This window comes from Rutidosis leptorrhynchoides, chromosome 7 (genome assembly GCF_046630445.1).
Source record: "Rutidosis leptorrhynchoides isolate AG116_Rl617_1_P2 chromosome 7, CSIRO_AGI_Rlap_v1, whole genome shotgun sequence".
Taxonomy (NCBI): Eukaryota; Viridiplantae; Streptophyta; class Magnoliopsida; order Asterales; family Asteraceae; genus Rutidosis; species Rutidosis leptorrhynchoides.
The window spans coordinates 126,609,273-126,633,677 of record NC_092339.1 but is presented as its reverse complement, the minus strand read 5'-3'; the positions used below and the strand labels follow the sequence as shown (position 1 = coordinate 126,633,677).

General features: G+C 35.3%; 3 protein-coding genes and 1 long non-coding RNA gene across 11 annotated transcripts; all 4 read left to right on the top strand.

The window, feature by feature from the left end:
• The first annotated feature begins 311 nt into the window (after positions 1-311).
• Positions 312-3,400, top strand: LOC139856864 (uncharacterized). 2 transcript variants are annotated; one of them, XM_071845571.1, is made up of 6 exons: positions 312-423; positions 2,004-2,260; positions 2,366-2,447; positions 3,008-3,082; positions 3,163-3,222; positions 3,296-3,400. In XM_071845571.1, exons 2-5 carry the CDS (start codon positions 2,067-2,069, stop codon positions 3,220-3,222), a joined length of 411 nt encoding a protein of 136 aa, XP_071701672.1. In that variant the 5' UTR covers positions 312-423; positions 2,004-2,066; the 3' UTR covers positions 3,296-3,400. The 2 variants fall into 2 exon arrangements, with proteins under 2 accessions (XP_071701672.1, XP_071701673.1); XM_071845572.1 differs by lacking the exon at positions 312-423 and having other exon boundaries at positions 1,879-2,260.
• A 495-nt stretch (positions 3,401-3,895) lies between these two features.
• On the top strand, positions 3,896-11,706 carry LOC139858770 (uncharacterized). Of its 5 annotated transcripts, none has more exons than XR_011763078.1 (7): positions 3,896-3,953; positions 4,863-4,905; positions 4,993-5,084; positions 5,378-5,426; positions 5,544-5,682; positions 11,184-11,295; positions 11,552-11,706. XR_011763078.1 is itself a non-coding variant. In XM_071847605.1 (7 exons), the coding sequence occupies exons 1-7, from the start codon at positions 3,948-3,950 to the stop codon at positions 11,563-11,565; spliced, it is 387 nt and encodes a 128-aa protein (XP_071703706.1). In that variant the 5' UTR covers positions 3,896-3,947; the 3' UTR covers positions 11,566-11,706. The 5 variants fall into 5 exon arrangements, 4 of the variants coding, with proteins under 4 accessions (XP_071703706.1, XP_071703704.1, XP_071703707.1 ...); XM_071847605.1 differs by having other exon boundaries at positions 5,612-5,682; XM_071847603.1 differs by lacking the exon at positions 11,552-11,706 and having other exon boundaries at positions 5,612-5,682; positions 11,184-11,381.
• A 964-nt stretch (positions 11,707-12,670) lies between these two features.
• LOC139857017 (uncharacterized) lies at positions 12,671-18,150 on the top strand. The gene is made up of 4 exons (XR_011762296.1): positions 12,671-12,926; positions 13,180-13,245; positions 17,705-17,791; positions 17,948-18,150. It is a non-coding gene; the product is annotated as an uncharacterized lncRNA (long non-coding RNA).
• Positions 18,151-18,657: 507 nt separating this feature from the next.
• On the top strand, positions 18,658-21,440 carry LOC139858870 (importin beta-like SAD2). Of its 3 annotated transcripts, none has more exons than XM_071847707.1 (8): positions 18,658-18,779; positions 19,259-19,427; positions 19,568-19,734; positions 19,819-19,937; positions 20,125-20,270; positions 20,725-20,783; positions 20,860-20,887; positions 20,996-21,440. In XM_071847707.1, exons 5-8 carry the CDS (start codon positions 20,141-20,143, stop codon positions 21,052-21,054), a joined length of 276 nt encoding a protein of 91 aa, XP_071703808.1. In that variant the 5' UTR covers positions 18,658-18,779; positions 19,259-19,427; positions 19,568-19,734; positions 19,819-19,937; positions 20,125-20,140; the 3' UTR covers positions 21,055-21,440. The 3 variants fall into 3 exon arrangements, with proteins under 3 accessions (XP_071703808.1, XP_071703809.1, XP_071703810.1); XM_071847708.1 differs by having other exon boundaries at positions 19,819-19,992; XM_071847709.1 differs by lacking the exons at positions 18,658-18,779; positions 19,259-19,427; positions 19,568-19,734; positions 19,819-19,937 and having other exon boundaries at positions 20,013-20,270.
• The last annotated feature ends 2,965 nt before the right edge of the window (positions 21,441-24,405 follow it).

The window sequence follows — 24,405 nt, the reverse complement described above, 5'->3', positions numbered from 1 at the left end:
GGGTTGCTAATATCGCCGCCGTTGAATGCCGAGTTAAAGAACGGAGGCAACAACGTACCGATAAGAGTCCTTAGTGAATAAGAAAAAATTCACACCATGCTCTCATTACAAATTGTCTATGGGAAAAAAAAAATACTCCGTACAATAGTAGTGCAAGTGACGAGCAAGTCAAAGAAGTCAACACTGTTTTTGCATACGTTTAAAAATCCCCAAATTTTCTCTTCACTTTCTTCTTTTTGTAAACATCTATGTCTTCGATCACTATAATTATTTCATTTATAGTTTTTTTAAAAATTACTCAATGGCTGTATGTGTCGTATAATATTCAATTTCATCGAGGTTCATCATTAATCATTAATTATTATTTATGTTTGTAATTTGTAAACAATCGATGCTCTTCTGTTGATACCAGCAAACTTAAAGGTAATTAGGTCATAAATATACGTTTATATGTATATCTGTATGTGTACGGACCATGTTATCCTTGTTGTATAGATTACCTTTGTAAAATGAGGATTTGGCAATGAGAACCGTAAAAGTAATAGTTCAATCATTGGCTTTACTGGCTATTATTATTTTTATACCATTTAGTTAGATTAACTTATAACTTTAAGGTAACACCTTTTTTTTTTTCCTTCAAAGTTATGATATGCCTTTTCATCATACATAATGTTGTCTGATTACATATAAAATTTCTCATTATTAGGTGCATTAGTTGTTCAATGTTCTTGCAGTAACTTATCGCGATGTAAATAGTACAGTATATTCTTTTGAATCACACATCCTTATTTTAGTTTCAGAATTATTAGGTAATTACATGGCATTTATGTTTTGTAGGAATTGCAAAATTTAAGTGTTAAAGTCTTTTCTATTTGTTCATAATTAATAATGGCAAGTTTAGTAAGAATCTATCTAGCTGTAGAGTATGCCTTTTATAAATGAAACACCTTTCAGAGTCTCGGATTAACGATTTTATTTTTTCCTAGTTTATTATCTCAAGTTTTGTAGGGATTATATATGTATTCTTACATATATATACATTTACTTAGTTTTCAATGTATCTTTCTGGTTAGCAGTGTCTTATTTTAAGGAACAATGAGACGCAAAGATATTCAGTTTTGAGAACCAATTCTCATGTGGGAGTTGTATTTATATTCTTTTTTCTTTGTCAACTTAAAACACCTACAATGATCAGCATAAAGTTAGTTTCTTTAGTAATGGAGTGTCACCAAGCTAATTAAAGGTCAACACTAAATTGAAATAGGTACATAGCCTCAAATCTAGATATTATTATTGATGATAACTGTGAATAGGGCGTAAAAATTCATGGTATATTATCCCCTTGATGTGTACAATACTCTGTGTTTCAGGTGGTAAAATGGGTTGGTGGATAGTAGGTCAAATGAGTAATCTATGGTCAATAACTCTTGTGTTCTAGTGTTTTGGAATGAATATATGGATAATTAGTGTTTCATATATGTTCACAAAACCTATAAATTTTAGATTATAATCTGTTTCGGTAAAGTAGAGTGATTTGGTAGGTTTTCTGCATCACTTCGGTTCATATTCAATCTATTCTACTTCTACCTATTTGACCCATTTCAGTTTGAACTATTTTGTATTTTTTACACCCATTAAAGATTAAATATAAGCATATTACCCTAATTGACTTAGACAATATACTAATCATGCCTAACTTGCTACAGATATAGTTAATCTGACCATTAGCATTGAGTTCATTATACTGAAGAGTCTGCTTTATGGACCATCTTGTCTTGTGAATCATTAAATGTAACTAGAATTTGGCAAATTCTGCCCTTAATGATGATAGCTCTAATTACAAAACTCAAAATTTCTTTAGTCCCCGTTATAGTTAGTTTACACATATTTGATTAATCATCAAAATCATGACTACATGAGGCATGTTGCACACTTTTCTGCACTGATTGTTTAATTTTGAAGTCAGTTTTGTAGAAAATTAAATGTTAGTTTATTACTGACAGAAATTGAAGAATACAAAGGCTGAAAGTGATCAATGGAATGATAATGGTTACGAGGGTAATAAGATGCAAAATGAGTCCGCTTTTTATGATTTTTCCAATCTAAATCTCAATAAGGATAGGAATGTTGTGGGTCCCAATGAAACCCAAACAAAAAATGGTACCGTTAAAATGCTCCCGAGTGGTTACACAGGTCCAAATAATGGGGGCATGATGAGTCAGTTTTCGTCAGCATCCACATCATCATTTTCTCCTTCAAGGTATTTTTGATTGGACATAAATGGATCAAGTATATGCTTACCTTCAATTATTTGTTTAGCTATATTGACAAGAACCGATTCACACTCGTATACATATACTGATAGGTATCAACCGGAAGGAGAATATGACCCGCAATTTAATGTGTCTGGAAATAGTCATGGGCTGGTCCCAATGTCTGGAAATCAGGTATATTTGTGTATATATCTATTATTGTCATGTTTTTGTTTTATACATATACTTTTGCTGTTCAAGAACTGTTTAAATTTTAAAAGGATGTACAATTTTTAAGCATTTAGTATTCTAATTGCCCGTTTAACTATGCTGTTACTTCTATATTGTTTTTATGCCTGAATTGGATTTGGCCTTAGATCTATGATATTCTTTCTGTAAAAGTGAGGTAATTGTGAGTTTGTGACACATTTACTTATGAGTGGGTCATTTGTGCTATGTTTGACGTCTAAATGTTCCAACTGGTAACATAAAAAATAATGTTAAAGTAAACACACTGAACCATATTGTATGTTTGATGCATAAAACCTTGAAAATAGTTTTTAATAGATAGTGTATACTATTCTGAAATATTATATTGCCTTCTCTAATCAAATTTGACACACTTTTTTTTTCTTTCTGAAAATTAAAACTGCCAATGATTGTTTTCAGTCAACTAGACCCGTGCCCAAATTTACCATTTTTTGATTGAAACAAATTTTCATCTGTTACTAAATCTATTCAATACTTGTGCGTAGGTTATCGTTGACCCTCGAGATCAGGAGCAAGAAATTTTGCTGCTTAGAAAACATATTGCTGACTATTCAATCAAGGTAAAAATCTGTTTTTTTTTTTTTTTTTTTGGTTCTTTATGTATTAATACTAAATAAATATAAAACTGTATGGTTGATAGGAAGCCCAAATACACAATGAGAAGTTTGCTTTGGAGAAACGAATTGCTTATATGCGTTAGGTCAGCAACATTTTTTAATTATTTAATTACTGCTGATGTCATATTTCATGACTGTATGCTATATCATTTGTAGGCCTTTAATCAGCAGCAACAGGATCTCGTTGATGCAGCATCTAAAGCCCTTTCTTATAGGCAAGATATTGTAGAAGAAAATATGCTCTTACCATATGCATTAAAGGTACTAAATTTTTGTTTAATATTGTGATCATATAATGACATATGTGACATAAGATAAAATAACGTCTTATTCTGTCTGCAAACTCGCGGTCTTAGAAATGTGCTTCTTAGTGTTGCAGACACAGTCAAGTTATTTTGCAAGCATAAAAACAAAGACAAAAACATCTTAAAATGCAAACAACACCGTAGTATGTTGTTTTTAGGTGTGATATTCATGTTGCGTTTTTTTTTTTTTTTTTTTGCAGAAACGATCACTCGCTAGGGACAAATGCACATATTGGTGGGGACCAGGGTAATTTGTATTCTACAAGTAAGAATGATGAAACAACCCACAAACTAGTTACATTCATTGATCTGGTTAGCAATAATGATGAAGATTTAGATGGGGAAGGAAACCGTAATGAAGAAAACGGAGAACAATATGCTAATTGGAATACAAAGAATCCGCCATATACAACCACATTCGAAGATCCTAACTTGTATTCACCGTATTTATTTGTATTCACCGTATTTAGCTCCAGTTCTTGAAGAACCTGGTTCTTCTTACTATGAAGGTAACAATTTGGTGTTGCAATATAAATCTGTTTATTTAAGAATGTGCCGTGGGTGGTTAAGTTGTAATTTTTTAATTGCTAAAATTAATATTAATATTAATATTAATATTAATATTAATATTAATATTAATATTAATATTAATATTAATATTAATATTAATATTTTTGGCTAAAAAGGAAAGATTTCAGAGAGATCAATAGTTACCCATAATCTGTATGTAACACGTAGAACCTCTTGAATCATGTTGTTCAATACATTAGATAAATGCTAAGATCATTAGTTTCTGTGATCATATTTGACACACACACACACAAACGCACAACACACAGACCACGCACAACACAAAGACACACTCACACAACACACACACACACAACACAAACAAACAAACAAACACACACACACAAAACACACACACACACACAACACAAACAAACGCACACACACACAACACAAAAACACACACACACAAAACACACACGCGCGCGCACACACACAGATATAGATAGATAGATACATATATAGATTGTAAATTTTGGACGAAATATTGTCCTCGACATCCCAACCCGTATTCATTTAGGGTTTACGCCGGCTTATTTCCCACATCTAGTAATAACACTTTTGTGTGTGCACTGGGTTATAGTTTTAACATAAGTTGGTCAAAGGTTGACTGGTCAATTACACTGTTCGGCTGCAGATGATGACCCGTTACCTGCAGTGGAATCACTCCGAATTTCTGGTGATGCTTTTCCGGGTCGGGAACTTTTTGCTAGTGGATATTTTTTTAATGGAACTACAAGTTGTAATTTTGAGGTGTTGCTTATGTCAGCATTTTAAGCTTTCTCATTTGTTGTTTCTAACTTTATATTCAATTTCATTAATGTGTATATTTACATGTTATTTTGCAGTGGGTACGGCATATGGAAGATGGATCCGTCAGCTATATTGAAGGTATTACTTACAACATTTATGTATATCCGTTTTTTATTCTTTTTTTCTATATGTGTGTGTATTTTATTGAAGAAATTGTTATTGCAGGGGCAAAGCAACCAAATTATATTGTTACGGCAGATGATGTCGATAGATACCTTGCAATAGAAGTCCAACCCATGGATAATAGAAAGCGAAAGGTATTTTTTTTCTATTTTACCCGACACTTTTTTACCTGACACTTGATTATTGCTTTTCATTTACTCGGTTTTTGAGATAGACAACCTTAATCATGTGCCAACGATTTGTGCAGGTCGGATTTGGTTTTTGTTTGCTAATTGATATAAAAGGAGAATATGATGGTACCGACCTACCCAAATACATACTAATATCCATATATATGATTTTTTTTATCCAATTAATCAACTTTTCTTGCAAAATAAGGACATTTTCATGATCGTGCTTACGATGACTGTTTGAATTACCTTTTCAGGGTGAACTTGTAAAGGTTTTTGCCAATGAGCACACAAAAATCGTGTGCGGTAAGCTTTCTGTTTTCTTTCTTCAGGCCTCCAAAAATCATTTGCTATTTACAAATTACTAATTCATTTTATTTATATCATTTTATTTATATTTTGTTATCATCAATATTTTCTTAGGAAATTCTGATTCAGTGACCAAAAGGTCTATAAGGTTTATACTTCCACGATTTTCTCTCATCTTACAGATCCTGAAAAGCATGACCGTATCAGAGAAGCTCTTCAAGCGGGTCATGCTGAACACAAATTGTCTTTATGGGTATGCCTCTTCAAATTTTGTATAGTAGTAGCAAGCTAGAGTGGCAAATTGGTCGGGTTAGGTATTGGGTCAAAACAATCAACTTTTGTGCATGTCGAGTCAGGATGGGCTGACCCACAAACTGTTGTGATTAAGAGGGGATCACCTGGACGTTGGTGGACAGAAATTTGAGAGAAAATAACTCTATTACTCACAAGAATAGATTACAGAATAGATTACAGAGTATTACAAAACTCAAATAAACAAAAACTCTCAAACTAACACACTAGGAATTCTCACCACTCTCTAGGGTGTATTCACTCTTGGTTATGATTACACTTTAACTCACACACACTAACTAGGTGTGATTACACTTCTTCTGAATGCATTACAATGAAGGTTTCCACCTCTATTTATAGGAAAAATTTGAGGAGGTGGAAAGGTGTGAACGCTAGATGGTGTGAACGCAAAAAATGGTGGCTAGCCGTAATTGTTTCCAATTTTGCTTCTTCCATATTAGTTGTTCAAAGTTGGCAAGCCGTCATTGTTTTCAAGTTTGCTTCTTCCACATGAGATGACGGCATCTAGAAGAAACTAGAATAAGGCATCTAGATGACACGACATCTAGAAGATACTAGATTACGGCTGGAAATCATCAATTCTCCCCCTCCAGACGTATCTAAACAAAACATTCCGGTTATGTCTCTGCATAACTCTAATTTGTCTCGAGTCACCACCTTTGTCAACATATCTGCATGATTCTCCTTCGTATGGATCTTGACTAGTCTCAACAGTTGTCGATCAATTACCTCGCGTACCCAATGATAGCGAATATCAATATGTTTTGTACGGGAATGGTACATGGAGTTCTTGCTCAAATCTAGAGCACTCTGACTGTCACAATGTACCTTGTACTCCTTTTGCTTGATTCCAAATTCTTGGAGATAACGCTTTAACCACAACATTTCTTTACCAGCTTCTGCGGCAGCAATATATTCTGCTTCGGTTGTGGATAATGCAACACACTTTTTTCTAGTCTTGACTGCCATGAAACAGCTCCTCCTGCAAAAGTGTAAATGAATTTTGAAGTAGATTTCCTACTATCAGGATCTCCAGCCATATCAGCATCCGTATAGCCTTCCAAGATTGGATTAGCTCCCCCGTAACAAAGACATATCTTCGTTGTACCTTTAAGATATTTGAGAATCCATTTTACCGCATTCCAATGCTCTTTCCCGGGGTTAGAGAGAAAATGACTCACTGTTCCCACTGCGTGAGCAATATCGGGCCTCGTACACACCATTGCATACATCAAACTTCCAACCGCTGAAGAATATGGTATTGACGACATCTCCCCGATCTCTTCCTTGGATGAGGGACACGAACTCTTGCTTAACTTGAAATGGTTGGCTAATGGAATGCTAACAGGTTTGGCATTGTTCATATTGAATGGTGAAAGGACTCGTTCAATATACTTCTCCTGATATAGCCATAACCTTCTATTCTTCCTATCTCGGGTAATCTGCATTCCCAAAATTTGTTGAGCCTGTCCTAAGTCTTTCATGTCAAAAGACTTAGAGAGTTCCTTCTTCAGCTGGTTGATCTTCGTTGCATCTTTCCCTACGATCAAAATATCGTCTACATATAGTAGAAGAGCAACGAAATCTCCTTCAGAAAACTTCTGAATGTAGACACACTCATCTGCTGCAGTTTTCTTGTACCCTTGACTCACCATGCACGAGTCAAACTTCTTGTACCACTGCCTAGGTGCCTGCTTTAAACCGTACAAACTTTTCTTCAGCTTGCATACGAGGTTATTTCCTGAAACCTCAAAACCTTCTGGCTGCTCCATGTAAATTTCTTCATGTAAATCTCCATGAAGAAAAGCCGTCTTTACATCCATCTGTTCAAGCTCCAAGTTCATACTTGCGACCAATCCAAGTATGACTCTGATTGAAGTCATCTTGACTACTGGTGAAAATATCTCGTCAAAGTCAATTCCTTTCTTCTGTTGGAATCCTTTGACTACAAGCCGTGCTTTGTATTTCACCACTTTTCCGCTGCCATCCTTTTTCAGCTTGAACACCCATTTATTTTTCAGTGCCTTTTTCCCGCGTGGAAGTTCTACAATCTCATAAGTTTGATTTTTCTGCAGAGAATCCATCTCATCCTGCATTGCGAGCAACCATTTTTCTTTGTCTTTATGAGATACTGCTTCATGAAAACTCTCTGGTTCTCCATCTTTAGTAAGTAGAAGGTACTCGGATTCCGGATATCTACTCGATGGAATCCGACCTCGTTCAGATCTACGAACTTCTGGAATATACTGAGGAGTACCACCATCATCTTGACCTTGTGATGGTGCTGGAATGTCTGGCAGATGGGGTTGTGGCTCCCCCTGCTCAACACCGTCATTTTCCTCATTATCTTCTACTTCTGGCATTTCTTCTTGCACTGTATATTCATTTCTCATGAATGATTCCGTTGTTGCCTCTGGCACCTGAGCAGCAACATTTGATTTCTGAGATATTGTGGGCTTTTCAATATCTTCTATTGTCTGGCTTTCATGGAACACTACGTCCCTACTCTTGATCACCTTTTTCTCCTTTGGATCCCATAATCTGTATCCAAATTCTTCATCTCCATAGCCTATGAATATGCATGGAGTGGTCCTTGCGTCCAGCTTCTGCCTGAGCTCCTTGGATACATATGCGTATGCCAAACATCCAAATACTCTTAAGTGAGAGTATGATGGGTCCTTTCCAGACCAAAGTTTCTCCGGAACTTCAAAATTCAGTGGTACTGATGGAGATCGGTTGATCAAGTAACATGCGGCTCTGACTGCTTCTCCCCAGAATGACTTTGGCAGCTTAGCCATACTGAGCATGCTTCGAACACGTTCCATGATTGTTCGGTTCATTCTTTCTGCTATACCATTGTGTTGAGGGGTACGTGGAACTGTCTTCTCATGTCGGATGCCATATGATCTGCAATAGGCATCGAACTGCCTGGAAGAGTATTCACCGCCGTTGTCGGATCGAAGACACTTTAACTTCTTTCCTGTCTCACGTTCTACCGTGACATGGAACTGTTTGAAGTAATCGAAAACCTGGTCCTTCGTCCGCAAGAAATATACCCACACCTTTCGAGAAGCATCATCGATAAACGTTAGAAAGTATCGATTGCCGCCAATTAATTCAACCTCTAAGGGACCGCAAACATCAGAGTGCACCAGACTGAGTAACTCTGATCTTCTCGTTGAAGAGGAATTAAACGAGACTCTATGTTGCTTACCAAACAGACAATGATTGCAAGGATTTAGTGCAGCGTCCTTGTCTACATTGATAAGCTCCTTCTTTATTAGGGTAGACAACCCTTTTGCACTCATGTGACCGAGTCTCTGGTGCCATAAATTTTGTGATGCCTCTTTTTCTGCAACATTAAGGCCGTCTGTACAAATCTTCACATGAGTTTTGTATAGTGTGCCACAAATGTGTCCTCGAGCGACTATCATAGCGCCTCTTGACAATTTCCATGTGCCTCTACTGAAATGACTATCATAGCCCTGTTTGTCAAGAGCTATTCTAGAAAGTAGATTCAGCCGAAGATCTGGCACACGGCGGACATCCTTCAGAGTGATTGTGCTCCCGGAACTTGTCTTTATCGTGACATCACCAATTCCGACAATCTCAGCGGAACTGGAATTTCCCATCTTCACAGCTCCAAAATCACCAGCTTTGTATGTTGTGAAGTATTCCTTGTATGGAGTCACGTGGTAGGAAGCTGCAGTATCTACCACCCATTCCGTGTCTTCTCGTGAGACGTGAAGGCAGGTCTCATCATGGGTTGAACAATAAGCGACATCACCAGAAATAGTCACTAATGTTTCTCCAACCTTATTCTTCGGCTGTGAACTGCTCTGATCTTGTTCCTCTTTCAATATGTAGCAGTTCTTCTTCATATGTCCCTCTAATCCACAATGATAGCATTTATATATTGGTTTTCTGCTATCAGCAGACCTGCCCCTGCTCTTGCTTCTGCCTCTCCATTTACTTTTGCTACTCATTCGTTGTCTCCCCCGATTCTCTGTGACAAAGGTATGGGTCTGATCTGAGTGTTACGACCAGCGTCTCCCAACTATCAGGAAGAGAACTAAGTAGCAGTAGCGCCTGAACTTCATCACCAAGAGGCATCTCTACAGACGATAACTGATTGACCAAGCTCTGGAACTCACTGGTATGCTCGGCAACTGAAGTTCCACTTTTAAGCTTCATGTTGACTAAACGCCTCATCAACAGGGCTTTATTCCGAGCAGTCTTGGCCTGGTACATGTCCTCCAACTTTTTCCAGAGGACATATGCGTCTGTCTCTTGTGCAACATGGTGGAAGACACTATGATCAATCCATTGACGGATCTGACCAATAGTTTTTCGATTTAACTTCTTCCACTCTTTCTCTTTGGCGGAATCAGGATTTGTACCCTTTAATTCAATAGGGTCAAACAAATCCTTACAGCTGAGGAGATCTTCCATCCGAGGTTTCTACAGCGTGTAGTTGGTGGCAGTGAGCATAATCATGGCCCCGGAAGATGATCCCGACTCTTCCGTGGACATTATCACCTTACAAATAATTTTTCAACACAAACGGGGTTGAAAACTTCAGAAAACTCAAACACTCTACCAACGCCTCTAACCTAGCTCTGATACCACTTGTTGTGATTAAGAGAGGATCGCCTGGACGTTGGTAGGCAGAAATTTGAGAGAAAATAACTCTATTACTCACAAGAATAGATTACAGAGTATTACAAAACTCAAATAAACAAAAACTCTCAAACTAACACACTAGGAATTCTCACCACTCTTTAGGGTGTATTCACTCTTGGTTATGATTACACTTTAACTCACACACACTAACTAGGTGTGATTACACTTCTTCTGAATGCATTACAATGAAGGTTTCCACCTCTATTTATAGGAAAAATTTGAGGAGGTGGAAATGTGTGAACGCTAGATGGTGTGAACGCAAAAAATGGTGGCTAGCCGTAATTGTTTCCAATTTTGCTTCTTCCATATTAGTTGTTCAAAGTTGGCAAGCCGTCATTGTTTTCAAGTTTGCTTCTTCCACATGAGATGACGGCATCTAGAAGAAACTAGAATAAGGCATCTAGATGACACGACATCTAGAAGGTACTAGATTACGGCTGGAAATCATCACAAACCCCTTTTTTGTCATAAATATTAATAATTTTCTTTTCAATAAATTTAAATTATCACTGAAAAAGTTGTTGCATTTACAATAATCTTCTTATTAACCGATGTTGGAGGTTGTATATATATAAATACAACACCGGGCACCGTTTTACCTTTTTAATCCATTTGTCCCATCTTCTTCTTGGCTATATTCATAAAGTTTACCCATTTGACTTAAGTTAATGGATCAAAGTTGCCTTCACTTATTCTTGTCTTAGATTTAATTTACACATAATCTGAATTATTTATATTTATTTTTTGTTAATGGTACAGACGGGATATCTTGACATATGGGAGACAGTTACATTAGTGATCAAGAAAGATGGTATTAGCACAAGGGGTAGTGGCACACCTGTAAATGAGAAATTTTCCTGCAAATACATCCGTATACTTTTTTGCCCTTTTAATAAGATGGTTATAGTTTTATTTCTTCAAACATAATACAACACATCACATATTATTTGTAAATGTTGAGATGTAACGTTTTGATTTATATTGTTTCTAATGGTTACTGTGCATTTTATGATTTACTTTTTTATTTTTGAAAATATGGTTGTTTTTTGTGTTTTGTTCGATAATTATTGTGTTTATGACTTTTTTTCTTTTTTTTTTTAAAATTGCTTATGACAATTTTTATGTAGGTATGCAAGTGTGAAATACAAAAGTTGTTTTTGTGATTCTTGAAGTTTGTACCTTTTATGTGGAACAAAGAGGCCACATTTATACAATTCAATATCCAAAAGCCATGAACAAACTGATCAGTACTACTGTAAGTGCTTTCGTATGTATGGAGACATTTAAAATATATATACGATGTTTACATAGATGGTTATTTTGAAATTGTTTGTTCAGTTGTGTGTATTTGAATATGGTTATGTTTATTTATTTCATATTGTTTTAGTTGTTGAAGCAAAAAGTTGCACTCAAATGATAAATATGTAAGTGTGTGAAATGTGTTTGATGCAACGTCTGATAGAAGTAGAGATACAAGGTATAATTCATATTTACAACTTTAAGTATATCATGATTTTTAATTGGTGTTGTGGTAGTTTATAGTGAGTAATAGGTTTGAATATCAGTTAGAGTCATAAATTTCCATTTGACTGTTTCTTTTACGATTTGAAATGTACTATTGTTTATCTTAAGTTTTTTGTTTTTGTTTTTTTTTTGTCATATAAAGATGGGGACCTTTCCAATTTGTAGATAACTAAGATGTATAACATTTTACAAGATCCATGTTGTTAATATCATGTTGTGTTCGGGAAGTATTACTCGAGATATATTGATGTGGGCCTTTTTTATAATCTCATTAGAGTGGAAGTTTAGTGTTTTATATGATTGTGGTTATATTTATTTGTTCAAATTGTGGATTTAGTTTTAGGTTAGTCTGTATTAAGAAGTTTAGTGTTTGTATGAGTGGAAGTTTATGTGTGACTTGCTTAGATGTTGCAAAATGATGCCTTCCATCTATATCTTCACTTTAGAAGCATGACCCTGAGTTCATCCTATATATATATATATATATATATATATATATATATATATATATATATATATATATATATATGAGCAGTTGTCTTATGTTGGAAATTATTAAGTGAGCAGTTCTTAAATTCGATATTATTAAGTTGGTTGTAAGTAAACCTGTAATTTGCTTATGAAGTTGAATTGTTTTCATTTGTGTCAAAAGCCTTAACTTAATTTGATTTTTTTTTTTTTTATTCTCTTAATAAACCAACTTTTATTTAGCCAGAAAAGGCCATAGTTCCATCCACATACAAAATTTATGATCTTTTCCATATATTGCAAATTGAGCCATACGTTCAGGCATAATGATACCTTTTTCAACCCAGAAATTACTTAATGAGGAAATTGAAGAGTTAATTGAAATTGAAGATTTTTTTGAAATCGAAGATCGTCCTAAATATCGACCAAGTTGAAAAAAACCGGAAGATATTCACCAGATTCTGTACCAATACCATGATATGTCAATAATAGGGATACATATGCTATTCGGTTTGTCTTAACTTCTTTTGACCAAGATTTTGATTTCATATCTCGACTGTGCATAAATCAGACTTGTGTATTTTTTTTAGGAATGGTATAGTTGCATCAAGAGATAACAATATTGTTTGCATCCATAAAAACCATTTTATGGGTCGAATACCCTAAATCTATTTGTTTATTCATACTGATTCACTACAAAACTCAGTCATTCTGTCAAGTTTCTTCTCACAAATAACCAAATGCGTCTTTTTTATTTTTGCAGGGGAAATTACAAGGCTAAGTAAGGCTCCTCAAGCTGTTTAATGCAAGAGGATTTGTCTGTAGCAAAGTTAGTATTTCTGATCTAGGTGTTTAATGCACTTCACCTTATTAATTTTGAGAAAATGCCATGTTAAAGTTTTTTGACTCTTAATCTAAGTAAATCGTTAAAAAGTATAAGCTTTATTAGAGTATTTATTCAATGCATATGAGCCAATGTCAAAGTTATTTTATTTTTGATGGTCAAATTTAATGGTAATTACCTTAAGAAGCTTGAATGTGTCTCTGATATCCATAAATCAATTTTCATATTACGATTATACCCATGGTATTTACCATTGGAAGTATACGAAGCACATGAGATGAAAATGAAATACATAGAGATGTTGGATAAATCGAGTTTTGCAGACAGGAGTTGCTCGATTGGTGGTAGTATCGTGTACTATTTTATTTTTAGTCAACAGTATTGATTGGTTTTGACTCCAAACCACATATTTTAGTTTATGATGAAAAATATCATTATGGTCATGTGGATCAAATTTGCATTATAAACTAAATGGGTCAACCGCAAATGGTCATTTTTCATAAATTTACATTTGGGACAATTTTGCATTATGAATTAAATGGGTCAGCTGCAAATGGTCATTTGGGTCACATTTGCATTATTAACTAAATGGGTCAACTGCAAATGGTCATTTGTTGATAAAGTTACATTTGGTCATTTGGTCATTTGGGTCAAATTTGCATAATAAATTAAATGGGTCAACTACAAACGGACATTTGGTCATAAGTGTTGCACATTCTTGAAATGGGGCACAGCTTCAGGATGTAATTGTGAGTTTTGGTTCTTTCCTTTGTTTAACTATTATTGTTTCTCATGGCAACACCAATGTTTGCATCTAAAAAATGTTCAAACTTTCATAAATAACTGGAACGACTCTGTTCAAGCACCAATCTGTCCTTAATAATAAAACAGGTCCATGTGTTTTTCAGCCAGCCAGCCATCGTTTTATCAAAATACTCTCACTAAAGATGGACATATATATCTACTCTCAAGTTCCACTAACAGGTGTAGGGTGGTATCTTCATAGTCCGTTATTTAAAGTATTTCGGTTCTTTAAAACATTGTATTTCGGTTAGCGACGACGGGGTCAAGATGAGCAAATTGGACAGATTTCTTGTTTCGGGGGACTTTCTTGACTTGTGGTCGGGTTTGAAAGTGATTGCTCTAGATAGAAAGATGTCGGATCATTGTCCTATTATGCTTTCGGATGGGGAAGTTAATTTCGGTCCCAAACCATTTAAAGTCTTCGACGACTGGTTTCATGTGGAAGGTATTGATCAAGTCATCGCCGATTCTTGGTCGGCACCGTTAGAAGGCAACCGGAAAGATTGTGTTTTTCGTAATAAATTGAAAAGACTGAAAGAGGCTCTCAAAAATTGGAGCCAATCCCACTTCGGTAACTTGGATGTCGAAATTGAATTTGCAAAACGTGAAACTGTGAACCTCGAACTTAAGGCAGAATTGGGGAGTCTTGATTCGGTTGAATATGAGAATTGGATGAATTCGAGGAAGTTATGGTTAGACAAAGAAAAAATAAAATCTGGGATGTTGAAACAAAAGGCACGGGTGCGGTGGATGATAGAAGGTGATGAAAACTCCAAGTATTTTCATAATTCGCTGCGTAGAAACTACAACAAATCCAACATTCGAGGTGTTTCGGTAAATGGTGCATGGTGTGTGGATCCGGTCACGATCAAAGAGGCAGCAACCTCTCATTTTGAAACACTATTCAGCGAGGTATGTAATGAACGTCCAAGCTTAGACGGTTTGTCTTACATGTCGATTTCTGAGCAGGAAGCAACGGACCTAGAGTTACCATTTTCCGAGGCCGAAGTTAGGGAGTCGGTGAATTGTTGTGGCAGCTCGAAAGCCCCCGGGCCTGATGGTTTTAACTTGGGATTTTTTTAAAAATATTGGGATATTGTGAAAGGCGACTTAATTGCGGCAGTCAATTGGTTTTGGGTTAATGGGGAGTTTTCTAAAGGTTGTAACGCGTCGTTTGTATCTCTTATCCCCAAAAAATCCGATCCTCTCTCCTTCGGCGACTACCGTCCGATTAGTCTCATCGGTAGCTATTATAAGATTATCGCAAAAATGCTTTCCCTTAGAGTTAGACGGGTGGTACCACGCCTTATTGGACCGGAACAAAGTGCATTCCTCGGGGGTAGATACATTCTAGATAGTTCCCTAGTTGCGAACGAAGTAGTTCACGATCTTAAGCGTAATAAAAATCATGGTTTGGTCTTTAAAGTTGACTTCGAAAAGGCGTTCGATTCTCTTAATTGGAAATATCTCTTGGAGGTCATGGGTTGTATGGGTTTCGGGATTAAATGGCGAAAATGGACGCTTGCGTGTTTAGAGTCGGCTTCAATCTCCATTCTAATTAACGGCTCTCCGTCTCGGGAGTTCCGTTTGCAAAGAGGGGTGAGACAAGGAGACCCACTATCACCTTTCTTATTTATCATAGCGGCGGAAGGACTCAATATTTTAACAAAGGTCGCGGTGGATAAAGGTTTGTACAAGGGTGTGGAGGTCGGTTTAGAAAAGGTGGTGGTTTCTCATTTGCAATATGCGGATGACACGATTTTCTTCGGCGAATGGAGCAAGGGTAATGCTCGTAATCTTATGTATTTGTTGGAATGTTTCGAAAGAGCCTCGGGTTTAAAGGTTAACTATAACAAAAGCCTTCTTTATGGGGTTGGGATTAGTAACTCTATTGTGGAAGATATGGCTTCTTGGTGCTCTTGTCAAGCGGGTAAATTGCCTTTCATGTATTTGGGTCTCCCCGTGGGTAGTAAGATGAAGAAGTTGAGTGATTGGTCCCCGGTTATTGAGAAGTTCAACAATAGGCTAGCGGCATGGAGGGCTAAATCGGTGTCATTCGGTGGACGTCTAACTCTTGTTAAATCGGTTCTTTCTAGTTTGCCTCTTTACTATTTCTCGCTCTTTCGGGCCCCGCCTTGTGTGCTTAAACAGTTAGAGAGTGTGAGGCGAAATTTCTTTTGGGGCGGGTCGGGATCTAATTCAAAAATGGCGTGGGTTAATTGGGATTCAATCCTTCTTCCTTACGAAGAAGGAGGGTTAAATATCATGTCACTCAAATGTAAAAATATTGCACTTCTTTGTAAGTGGTGGTGGAGGTTTAAAACCGAAACCAACACTTTGTGGTATACCGTGATTCGAAGCATCTATGGTTCTAACGGGGGACTTGTGCTTGAGGGCGGGCTTGCTCGTCCCTCATTCACTAGTCCTTGGACTTCTATTTGTGATGCAGGAAAATGGGTGGATGATCTAGGGATTGCTTTCTCTAGCTCATTCTCTCGCTTAATCGGGGATGGGGCTACTACTTTGTTTTGGGAAGACATTTGGATCGATAATCAATGCCTTAAAAATAAATTCGGAAGACTATACAGGCTTGAGGTTAACAAAGATGCAAGTGTAAAAGATAAAATGGGTTCGGGTGAGGGGTCAGGACCTGGCTGGACATGGGTCCGTGAACCCTCGGGGCGTACGGATGCAGAATTCAGAGAGCTTCAAGGGTTGCTGCAGTTCATCGCAATGGATCGTGACAAATCTGATGGGTGGCAATGGGTGTTAGACGCGAGCAAGATATTTTCTGTTAAGAAGTTGTCTAAACTGATCGATGGCAGCTTTTTATCTAGGGGGAATCACTACATTGAGTCGCTTCGAAATCGCTTGGTTCCTAAAAAAATTGAGATCTTTATTTGGCGAGCAAGAAGGGGTCGAATTCCGGTAAGGGTCGAATTAGATAAAAGAGGTATTGATTTACATAGTTTGCGGTGCCCGGTTTGTGATGGGGGGATCGAGTCGGTGGAACACATCCTCTTCTCTTGTCAATTCGCGAAAGACGTTTGGCTAAAAGTTCTCAATTGGTGGGGTTATGGTTCGGCTATCTTTGGCTTCGACGATATTTTTCTAGGTACATTTGGTTCGACAGCTACTGATAGTAAGCATATGGTATGGCAAGCGGTGTGTTGGATTGCGTGTTACTTGATTTGGAAATGTCGGAATGCAAAAGTATTCAAGAATAAGACCACGACGGTTCCTTCGTTATTTATGGAAATTCAAGCACTCGCTTTTGATTGGATCTCGCGAAGACATAAACACTGGTGTTGTGAGTGGCATAATTGGTTTACAAAGCCGTTGGTGGTGTAATTGCTTCCTTTGCAATTTAGTCGTTTGTTTAGATGGTTAATCTCGTGTTCGTGCAATTCGTTGTTTGTATAGATTGTAGTCTCAAGTTGTATTATGCTGTCAAATTGACAACCATTGTACTCTTATTCTTATACTATTTGTGTGAATATAATTCATCTTGCTTTTCAAAAAAAAAAAAAAATATTACTAAAATGTTCCTTGTTGTACCACCCATTTACATTTTCATAATTGTTTGTTCATTATTGTTGCTACTTTTTTTAATATGATTGAAAAATATTCTTTGAAGCAGGCGTCCATAACAACAAACATGTGACTCCAAATTACTAATCGTTTTAATTTTCAAGTGGATCATCCTGACTATAGGATATCACCAAAGGTGCATTTCATATATTATATTAATATTGTTTTATAAACATCGAAATGTATGATCATATACCTGAATCTATTGACTATTTTAAACCGAGCTGAACATTCGACTGGTTATTAACAATCTTCAAAATGGTTATGAACAACAAAATGGTTGAACCACCAGAGAAGAAATACAGTTTTTTGGAGTGGAGAAGTAGTCTATTCTTGCATCGTTTAGCACCTTCCAGCAGGTTTGTTTTCATACTTATTCTGAACTCAATTAACAACAGTATAACATTATGAGCATGTAGTTTCTGGTTAGAATATGTGGTAAAGTGGGTGGCTTCAATAAGATGGTTTCGGTTGAAAAAACTTGTTTATTTTAGTACCGGTCAAAACGGTTACATTGGATTGACCCACACATAACTTCTCCATAATATACTAATCTACATATAGTTAATATGTCAAACATGATAAATAAAACTATGTTTTTTACTTTTAAACATCTAAATGATGATGATCAGATTGTATAAAATAGTGACAAATAAAGTCTTTAAAGCATCCCCATTTATAACCAAAATGGGTCAGAATGGCTCCACCAGGTTAAATGAGTAAAGCTATCCTCCATTTTGGTGAAGTCAGTCAAACTATGTATACATAACATATTGGATACTTGATTTATGCAATTGTAGATGAACAATCTAAGATCTTGCCAAGTGATAAAGACTTGGTTAGGCAGAATATTTTTTTTTTTTTTTTTTTTTTTGTACCGCAACTTCCTCCATTGTTGAGGTATAAATAAATGGTTTCTTTTAAACTTTTTATATTACTTGTTTGCTGTTGTTGAGTTGTTACATTTTTAAATGGATACCGTACGGTTGTTATAATTGTTTACAGGCCACAATTGGGTGAGTGTCTTAAGACGATTATGCATTGGTTGACTCATAACTTGCAAGACCAACAAGTTTATGGAGGAGCTCTTTTTATGTGCTTAGAATTCTTTCTTGAAAATATGAGTAAGTATATGTTATGAATTAACAACAATACATACTTGTTAACTATTGATTATTGATAGAGTTACTTGAGATTTTGATCAAGATGATTACTTTATACCTAATCTCTCTCTATATATATGTTCCTTTTTTGGCACCACAGATCTTCGTTTTAATTGTCATACTATAAGTTCCTCAAATATTTCTGCTATGAGATATTGAGATAATATCCTAAAAACATTTCAACCCATTCTATTTGGTCATATCATATCGTGTTTAAGTTATACTACAGATTATCTGCCAATGGGGCTTTGCCTCATTGGTCACCATGTTAACATGGTGTTCGAGGAGACCAAGGGTTCGAGTCTCGGGGGGGGGGGGGATTTTCGTGAATTAACTCTAACCACTAACATTGCCTTTCAAAAAAAAAAAAAAAAAAAAAATACTACAGATTATCTAAAACATGTTGTATCTTGATCAGTATATGCATTTGTTCTTTTTAGCTTCAAGTCAGATGAAGAGAGGATTCCAGTTTGTTTACCATGTTGTTGATGAAACTTTTCCCCATTTACTTAAAATATATTCGGGAAGCTTGTTCAGATACCAAATCCATCAATCGAAATAGCAGATCTTATCAAACTCATCTGCAAAATATTCTGGTCCTCCATATACGTGAGTCCCTATATCTCTACTTATTAAGCTTGTTCACATAGGACAATTCTATATATAACATTCATTAAGTATAGTATACAACATTTGAAAGCTCTCTTCATGACTTAAAAAAAAAAATGTTATTTTACTCTGTCTTTCAGCTCGAGATTCCAAAGAAATTGTTTGACCCGAGTTTTTAACTATGTTGGAGCGACCCGTTCCATCCGAGGGTCAACCCACGGATCCCGAGCTTAGTAAGTCATGGGGATGGTAGAAACTAGAAAGTAAAGAAGTGGACAGTTCATATATTAAACCGTCTCTACACTCGGTGAGTCATGTATTAGATTATTATTTCTAAATGTTTAAATCCAACAATCTTTATTTAACATCTCATTTATATCTCTTTAATCAGGTTTGGGGACTTGAAATTACAAAACCCCGAAAACAAAGGTTTTGCACAACACTTTCAGAAAAATTATGCTGGAAAAATTTTGGAGTGCCATCTCAATTTGTTGAATGCTATTCGTATCGGTGATTATTTACCTGATAGGGTTACGAATCTTATTTTGCAATACTTGAGCAACATGTGTGTTTCATATAATTGATATTCACTTTTTTTAGTATTTTTCTGTAGTTTTTTTTTAAGATGTATTATATTTTTTTTTATCTGACTTATATTATTTGATTTACTTATATTATGTTTTCATATGTGATGTAGTATTTCGAAGACTGCCATGTACAAATTGCTTCAACCAAGACATGATGTTGTTTATTTTGAGATAATTTTTCCACTTATGTGTTTTAATGACAATGATCGAATTCTTTGGGAAGAAGATCCACATGAGTATGTGAGGAAGGGTTATGGTGAGTTTTCAACATACTGTTGCTCTGTTTTACAATAAAAAAAAATGATGGGTTGGGCAGTTCGGGCAGGTTGGGCAATAGATATAAATGGTAACATCTTTGTACATAGATGTTAGAACACTGTTTGTTTTGTTTTCAATATATAGTATATAGCTAAAGTGTTAAGTATAATTGCAAAAATTTTAGTCATTTTCATCATGGAGTAGTTTTTTCAAGAAATGTAGGATGTTTTATGCAATAAAACACTGTTAAAAACTGTTGACCCGTTTGGTACATGTCAAGTATGATTACAGAACTTTGTTAACCTATTTGACCAGACAGAAAGAACATAACCCAATGTCACGTTATTAAATGGATCGAAATTGCCACCTTCTACTACCTACATAGGGGCTTTATAATGTATAATATTTCTATGTAATTTCCAAACCAAACAATTTTTTGTACCTTTTTGCAGATATTATTGAAGATTTATACAGTCCAAGGACTGCAGCAATGGATTTTGTGAGCGAGTTGGTAAGAAAACGTGAAAAAGAGAATCTTCAAAAGTTCATATTATTCATTGTTGAGAATTTTTTTTTTTTTTGAAAAGCAAGGTACATTGTGGAGATTTTTTAGAGGTACATTAATTGTTAATTATTTAATTAATCATATTAAAAGAATGCAATATGTTGCATAGTGTACAGTTTTGCTTACAATTTATCTAATTTCTATCTTTACTTGATTAGATATGAAGCTGCATCTGTTGAGTTTAAGGCTTATCAACAAAAGGATGGTGCACTTTTAGCCATTGGAGCACTTTGTGATAAACTGAAACAAACCGAACCATATAAATCTGAAATTGAACCCATGTTAGTGCAACATGTTTTCCCTGAGTTTGCCAGTCCTGTTGGCCATCTCAGAGCAAAGGTGACTATTGTTACTCATCTTTGACTAATTGCAAAAACTTGGCGTCACAACAGAAGTATTGAATCTTTGGTTCCAGATGTTGCAACAAACTAAGAAGAAGGGCACACGAGCCAACATTCAGAGGTGGCAATTTTGATTCATTTATATACAAATGGGCATATTTAGGTTATGTTTTCATGCAAGTGATTGACTACTAAATTTCAACATTTATTTATTTAAGATACACACAGAAAAAATACACACAGGGGAAATAAAATACGCTTGAACCAATTTCTAAAACCCATACAAGAATCCTCTAAGCCTAAAAGCAATTCCCTGTTTCCCTCACCCCTAGCTCCACCCACTGCCACCATGAACTGCACTGTCAATTTTAATTTGGTAGACGATAGAACCGTAACAGACATGTTGTCGATGGATTTCTCTTTAACACCACCCTCTTTTCCATATGACCATACACGTTAACTAGCAAGAAGATGTAACGCTTTAGTAGATAAGGCACTACTTGCTCGTAATCTTCAGGAAAGGTTGAAAATATGGTGCTGATCTCATGACTATGAGATAACAGATTCCTCATATACCTAAATAGTTCAGACACCAATGTGCCATCGTATATCCTACGTCTCTCCATAGGTCGAAGGAGCAGAGGGTCCTTACTGTTAATATCAGCTCTCCAGTCATAATTTTGAACAGAAAGATAACCAGAGCATTGTTTGTCTATAAGAGATAATAATCGGCTATCTGACTGTAACCGCTCGAAAGCTCGCAAATATAATCCCTACAACGGTCGGCGCTCCAAAGCCACATTTGTGTGGCGATCCATTCAAGTGTAACTTTTCTTCTACATAATAAAATCAAATTATCACAATTAAACATCACGTTATAACATTGTTAACAAGTGATAACATTTCACAATTAAAGTATACTGTTACTGTTATAGCAGCATCCCATACCTCTTCTTTTGATTCAGCAATCTTTTGAGCACAAACCTTACATCCTCGAGTTCACTTGGTATTGCAAGTATGTTAGGGTTATTGTATCCGAAACCATCACGCATAGAGTTGAACTCGTAGTTACAACTCGTAAAGAAGTTCAAGAGCGATAGTGCCAAAGATTTCTTTTGAAAATCTAAAAATAAAACAATGAAATTTGTCAAATGAGTAGGGTAAGTAACTATAAGTTCATAAAAGATAAGCAATATGTCAATATTTATGTATATTAGGTAATCAGTAATGAAGAGATAAGTGTTTAATATGATGCATTTTGTACCTGTGGATTGTTGTGTTTTTGTTGTGAAATGACCAAAGCCGCAAACTTTTGCCTCCAATACATTGTCACCATGATGTTATCGGGAGTTAGACTCCCATGGCATACACCAATATGATATAGTCCTATCAATGCTTGTAAGAGTCCCCTGTAGTTATATAAATAAATATTTAATTTTGTTTTAATTGTTATAATTAACATTAACATTAATTACTAATTAGTAGTTAATACAGAGTAATTAATAAATATTAATAGTTAATATTATATTAAACATGCACAATACCTCATGGCTTTTTGCCATATCGTTCGGGAGGTTAGTAATTGAATGGACAGTACATATTGTCTCAGAGTATATGGATGGAATTCCATAGCTACCATCCAATGATTTTGATAATCTAAGCCATGATGAATTATGGCTCCACTTTCCACCCCAGCAAATTTTACAAAATTATATATTGAATCAGTTAACCTCATGTTTCCATAAAAAGTGTCAAATATTGCTCCTTTCTAACCATCTTTATAAAGACTTGTCGGTCTTCAAATATTCCACAATATACATCCTTGGTGGGATGTAACCTTCCAAGAACTGTAAATCTTCTCTCTTTTAGAAAAACTCACCGTTGAGACGAATATCGTTTTATTTTATTAACACCAACCGAATTATTGTTATATTAAGTATCCCAAAAGTTTAGGTACTTATCCATTCTAATAATTTGATGTACTTTCACATCATAAAGTTTAACGAAACATGCTTTATAATGCTTGAATTTCGTCATAAATGTGGCACCACTAATGTGATAACACGGTTTCTCTATACGAATATGATTTGGTGCACTTTGTTGGTTCAGTGTGCATACGTCATAACACAAATCTATACTATTGATTATGTACAGGCCTATGGGGTCACACACTTTAGTATTTAAACACCAATTATTATATATTGTTGATATATAATTATAACTTATAGTTTGAAAAGTATGTTTAATTAGATATGATTTAATTAAATATATAAATGCTCAATGGACCGTTAGATCACAAATTATTGAACGGAATTATTTTAATAATAATAATAAAATTAAGATGTGCCAGACATCTTTTTTCAATTATCGTTGGCTACACCAAATCAAAAGTTGAAAAAGCTTTCCCACCTTCCTAAATAAAATATAGATAAATGTCTTAGTGGGTATAGTAGGTGAACTCAACAAGTCAAAAAGGGGTTTTAACTTATTTAATACTCCGTATATGACACGACAAATTTTGGTAATAATAATAAGTTCTATGTTTTTTGATTGAAGACACACACACATAAAAGCAATAAAAGAGTTATTGGTTTTCAAAAGAGTTACTGATTTTCAAAAGGCGTTGTTGTACAAAGAGATGGTTTTTGGTTGCCATCATAATAAGTTTTGTTTTCATGTTATTGTGATTAACGGTTGTGAGCACACGGAAGAAAAAAAATGAAGTTTTTTTTTTTTTTTTTTAATCTTTTGAGTATCAAATAATATCACATATATATTACAGTATATATATTTTGGGTTATATACAGACTAGCATCCGGTTAGTGTTACCATAGAGATATTCATACACTTTGAATATATGTTTCAAATTAGACGTGGACAATTGTTTCTATCGTTCTTGCATCACTCGCTAAAGGTATATCTAAACTCCTCTTTGTGAATTTATTAGTTGACAATTATTAGTGGTGTAATTGGATCTTGTTAGGATCGTTAATCGTGTGAATGTTTTACTTGAAAGTTTATAATAAAATAAATGATGTTTATTTTATAGTTAATAAAAGATGTTTATTTTTCATATTCCACCGCGTTTATAAAAATTAAAAATACACACGATTTTCCATCAGTGGTATCCGAGCCGCTTTTACACCGTTTTAATTGTCGGGTGTTTATTCTTTAGATCTAACTTTGTGGTGTATTGGTGAAAGTCGAAACCTTTTTATTTTTTAAAG

Coding starts and splice junctions, on each gene's coding strand:
- LOC139856864 (XM_071845571.1), top strand. CDS start 2,067: ATGCAAAATGAGTCCGCTTTTTATGATTTTTCCAATCTAAATCTCAAT. Junction 2,448..3,007: donor TCCCAATGTCTGGAAATCAG/GTATATTTGTGT, acceptor ACTTGTGCGTAG/GTTATCGTTGACCCTCGAGA. Junction 3,083..3,162: donor TTGCTGACTATTCAATCAAG/GTAAAAATCTGT, acceptor TATGGTTGATAG/GAAGCCCAAATACACAATGA.
- LOC139858770 (XM_071847603.1), top strand. Junction 4,906..4,992: donor ATCCGTCAGCTATATTGAAG/GTATTACTTACA, acceptor TTGTTATTGCAG/GGGCAAAGCAACCAAATTAT. Junction 5,427..5,611: donor GCACACAAAAATCGTGTGCG/GTAAGCTTTCTG, acceptor CTCATCTTACAG/ATCCTGAAAAGCATGACCGT.
- LOC139858870 (XM_071847707.1), top strand. CDS start 20,141: ATGTACAAATTGCTTCAACCAAGACATGATGTTGTTTATTTTGAGATA. Junction 20,784..20,859: donor TGGATTTTGTGAGCGAGTTG/GTAAGAAAACGT, acceptor TTTTTTGAAAAG/CAAGGTACATTGTGGAGATT. Junction 20,888..20,995: donor ATTGTGGAGATTTTTTAGAG/GTACATTAATTG, acceptor TTACTTGATTAG/ATATGAAGCTGCATCTGTTG.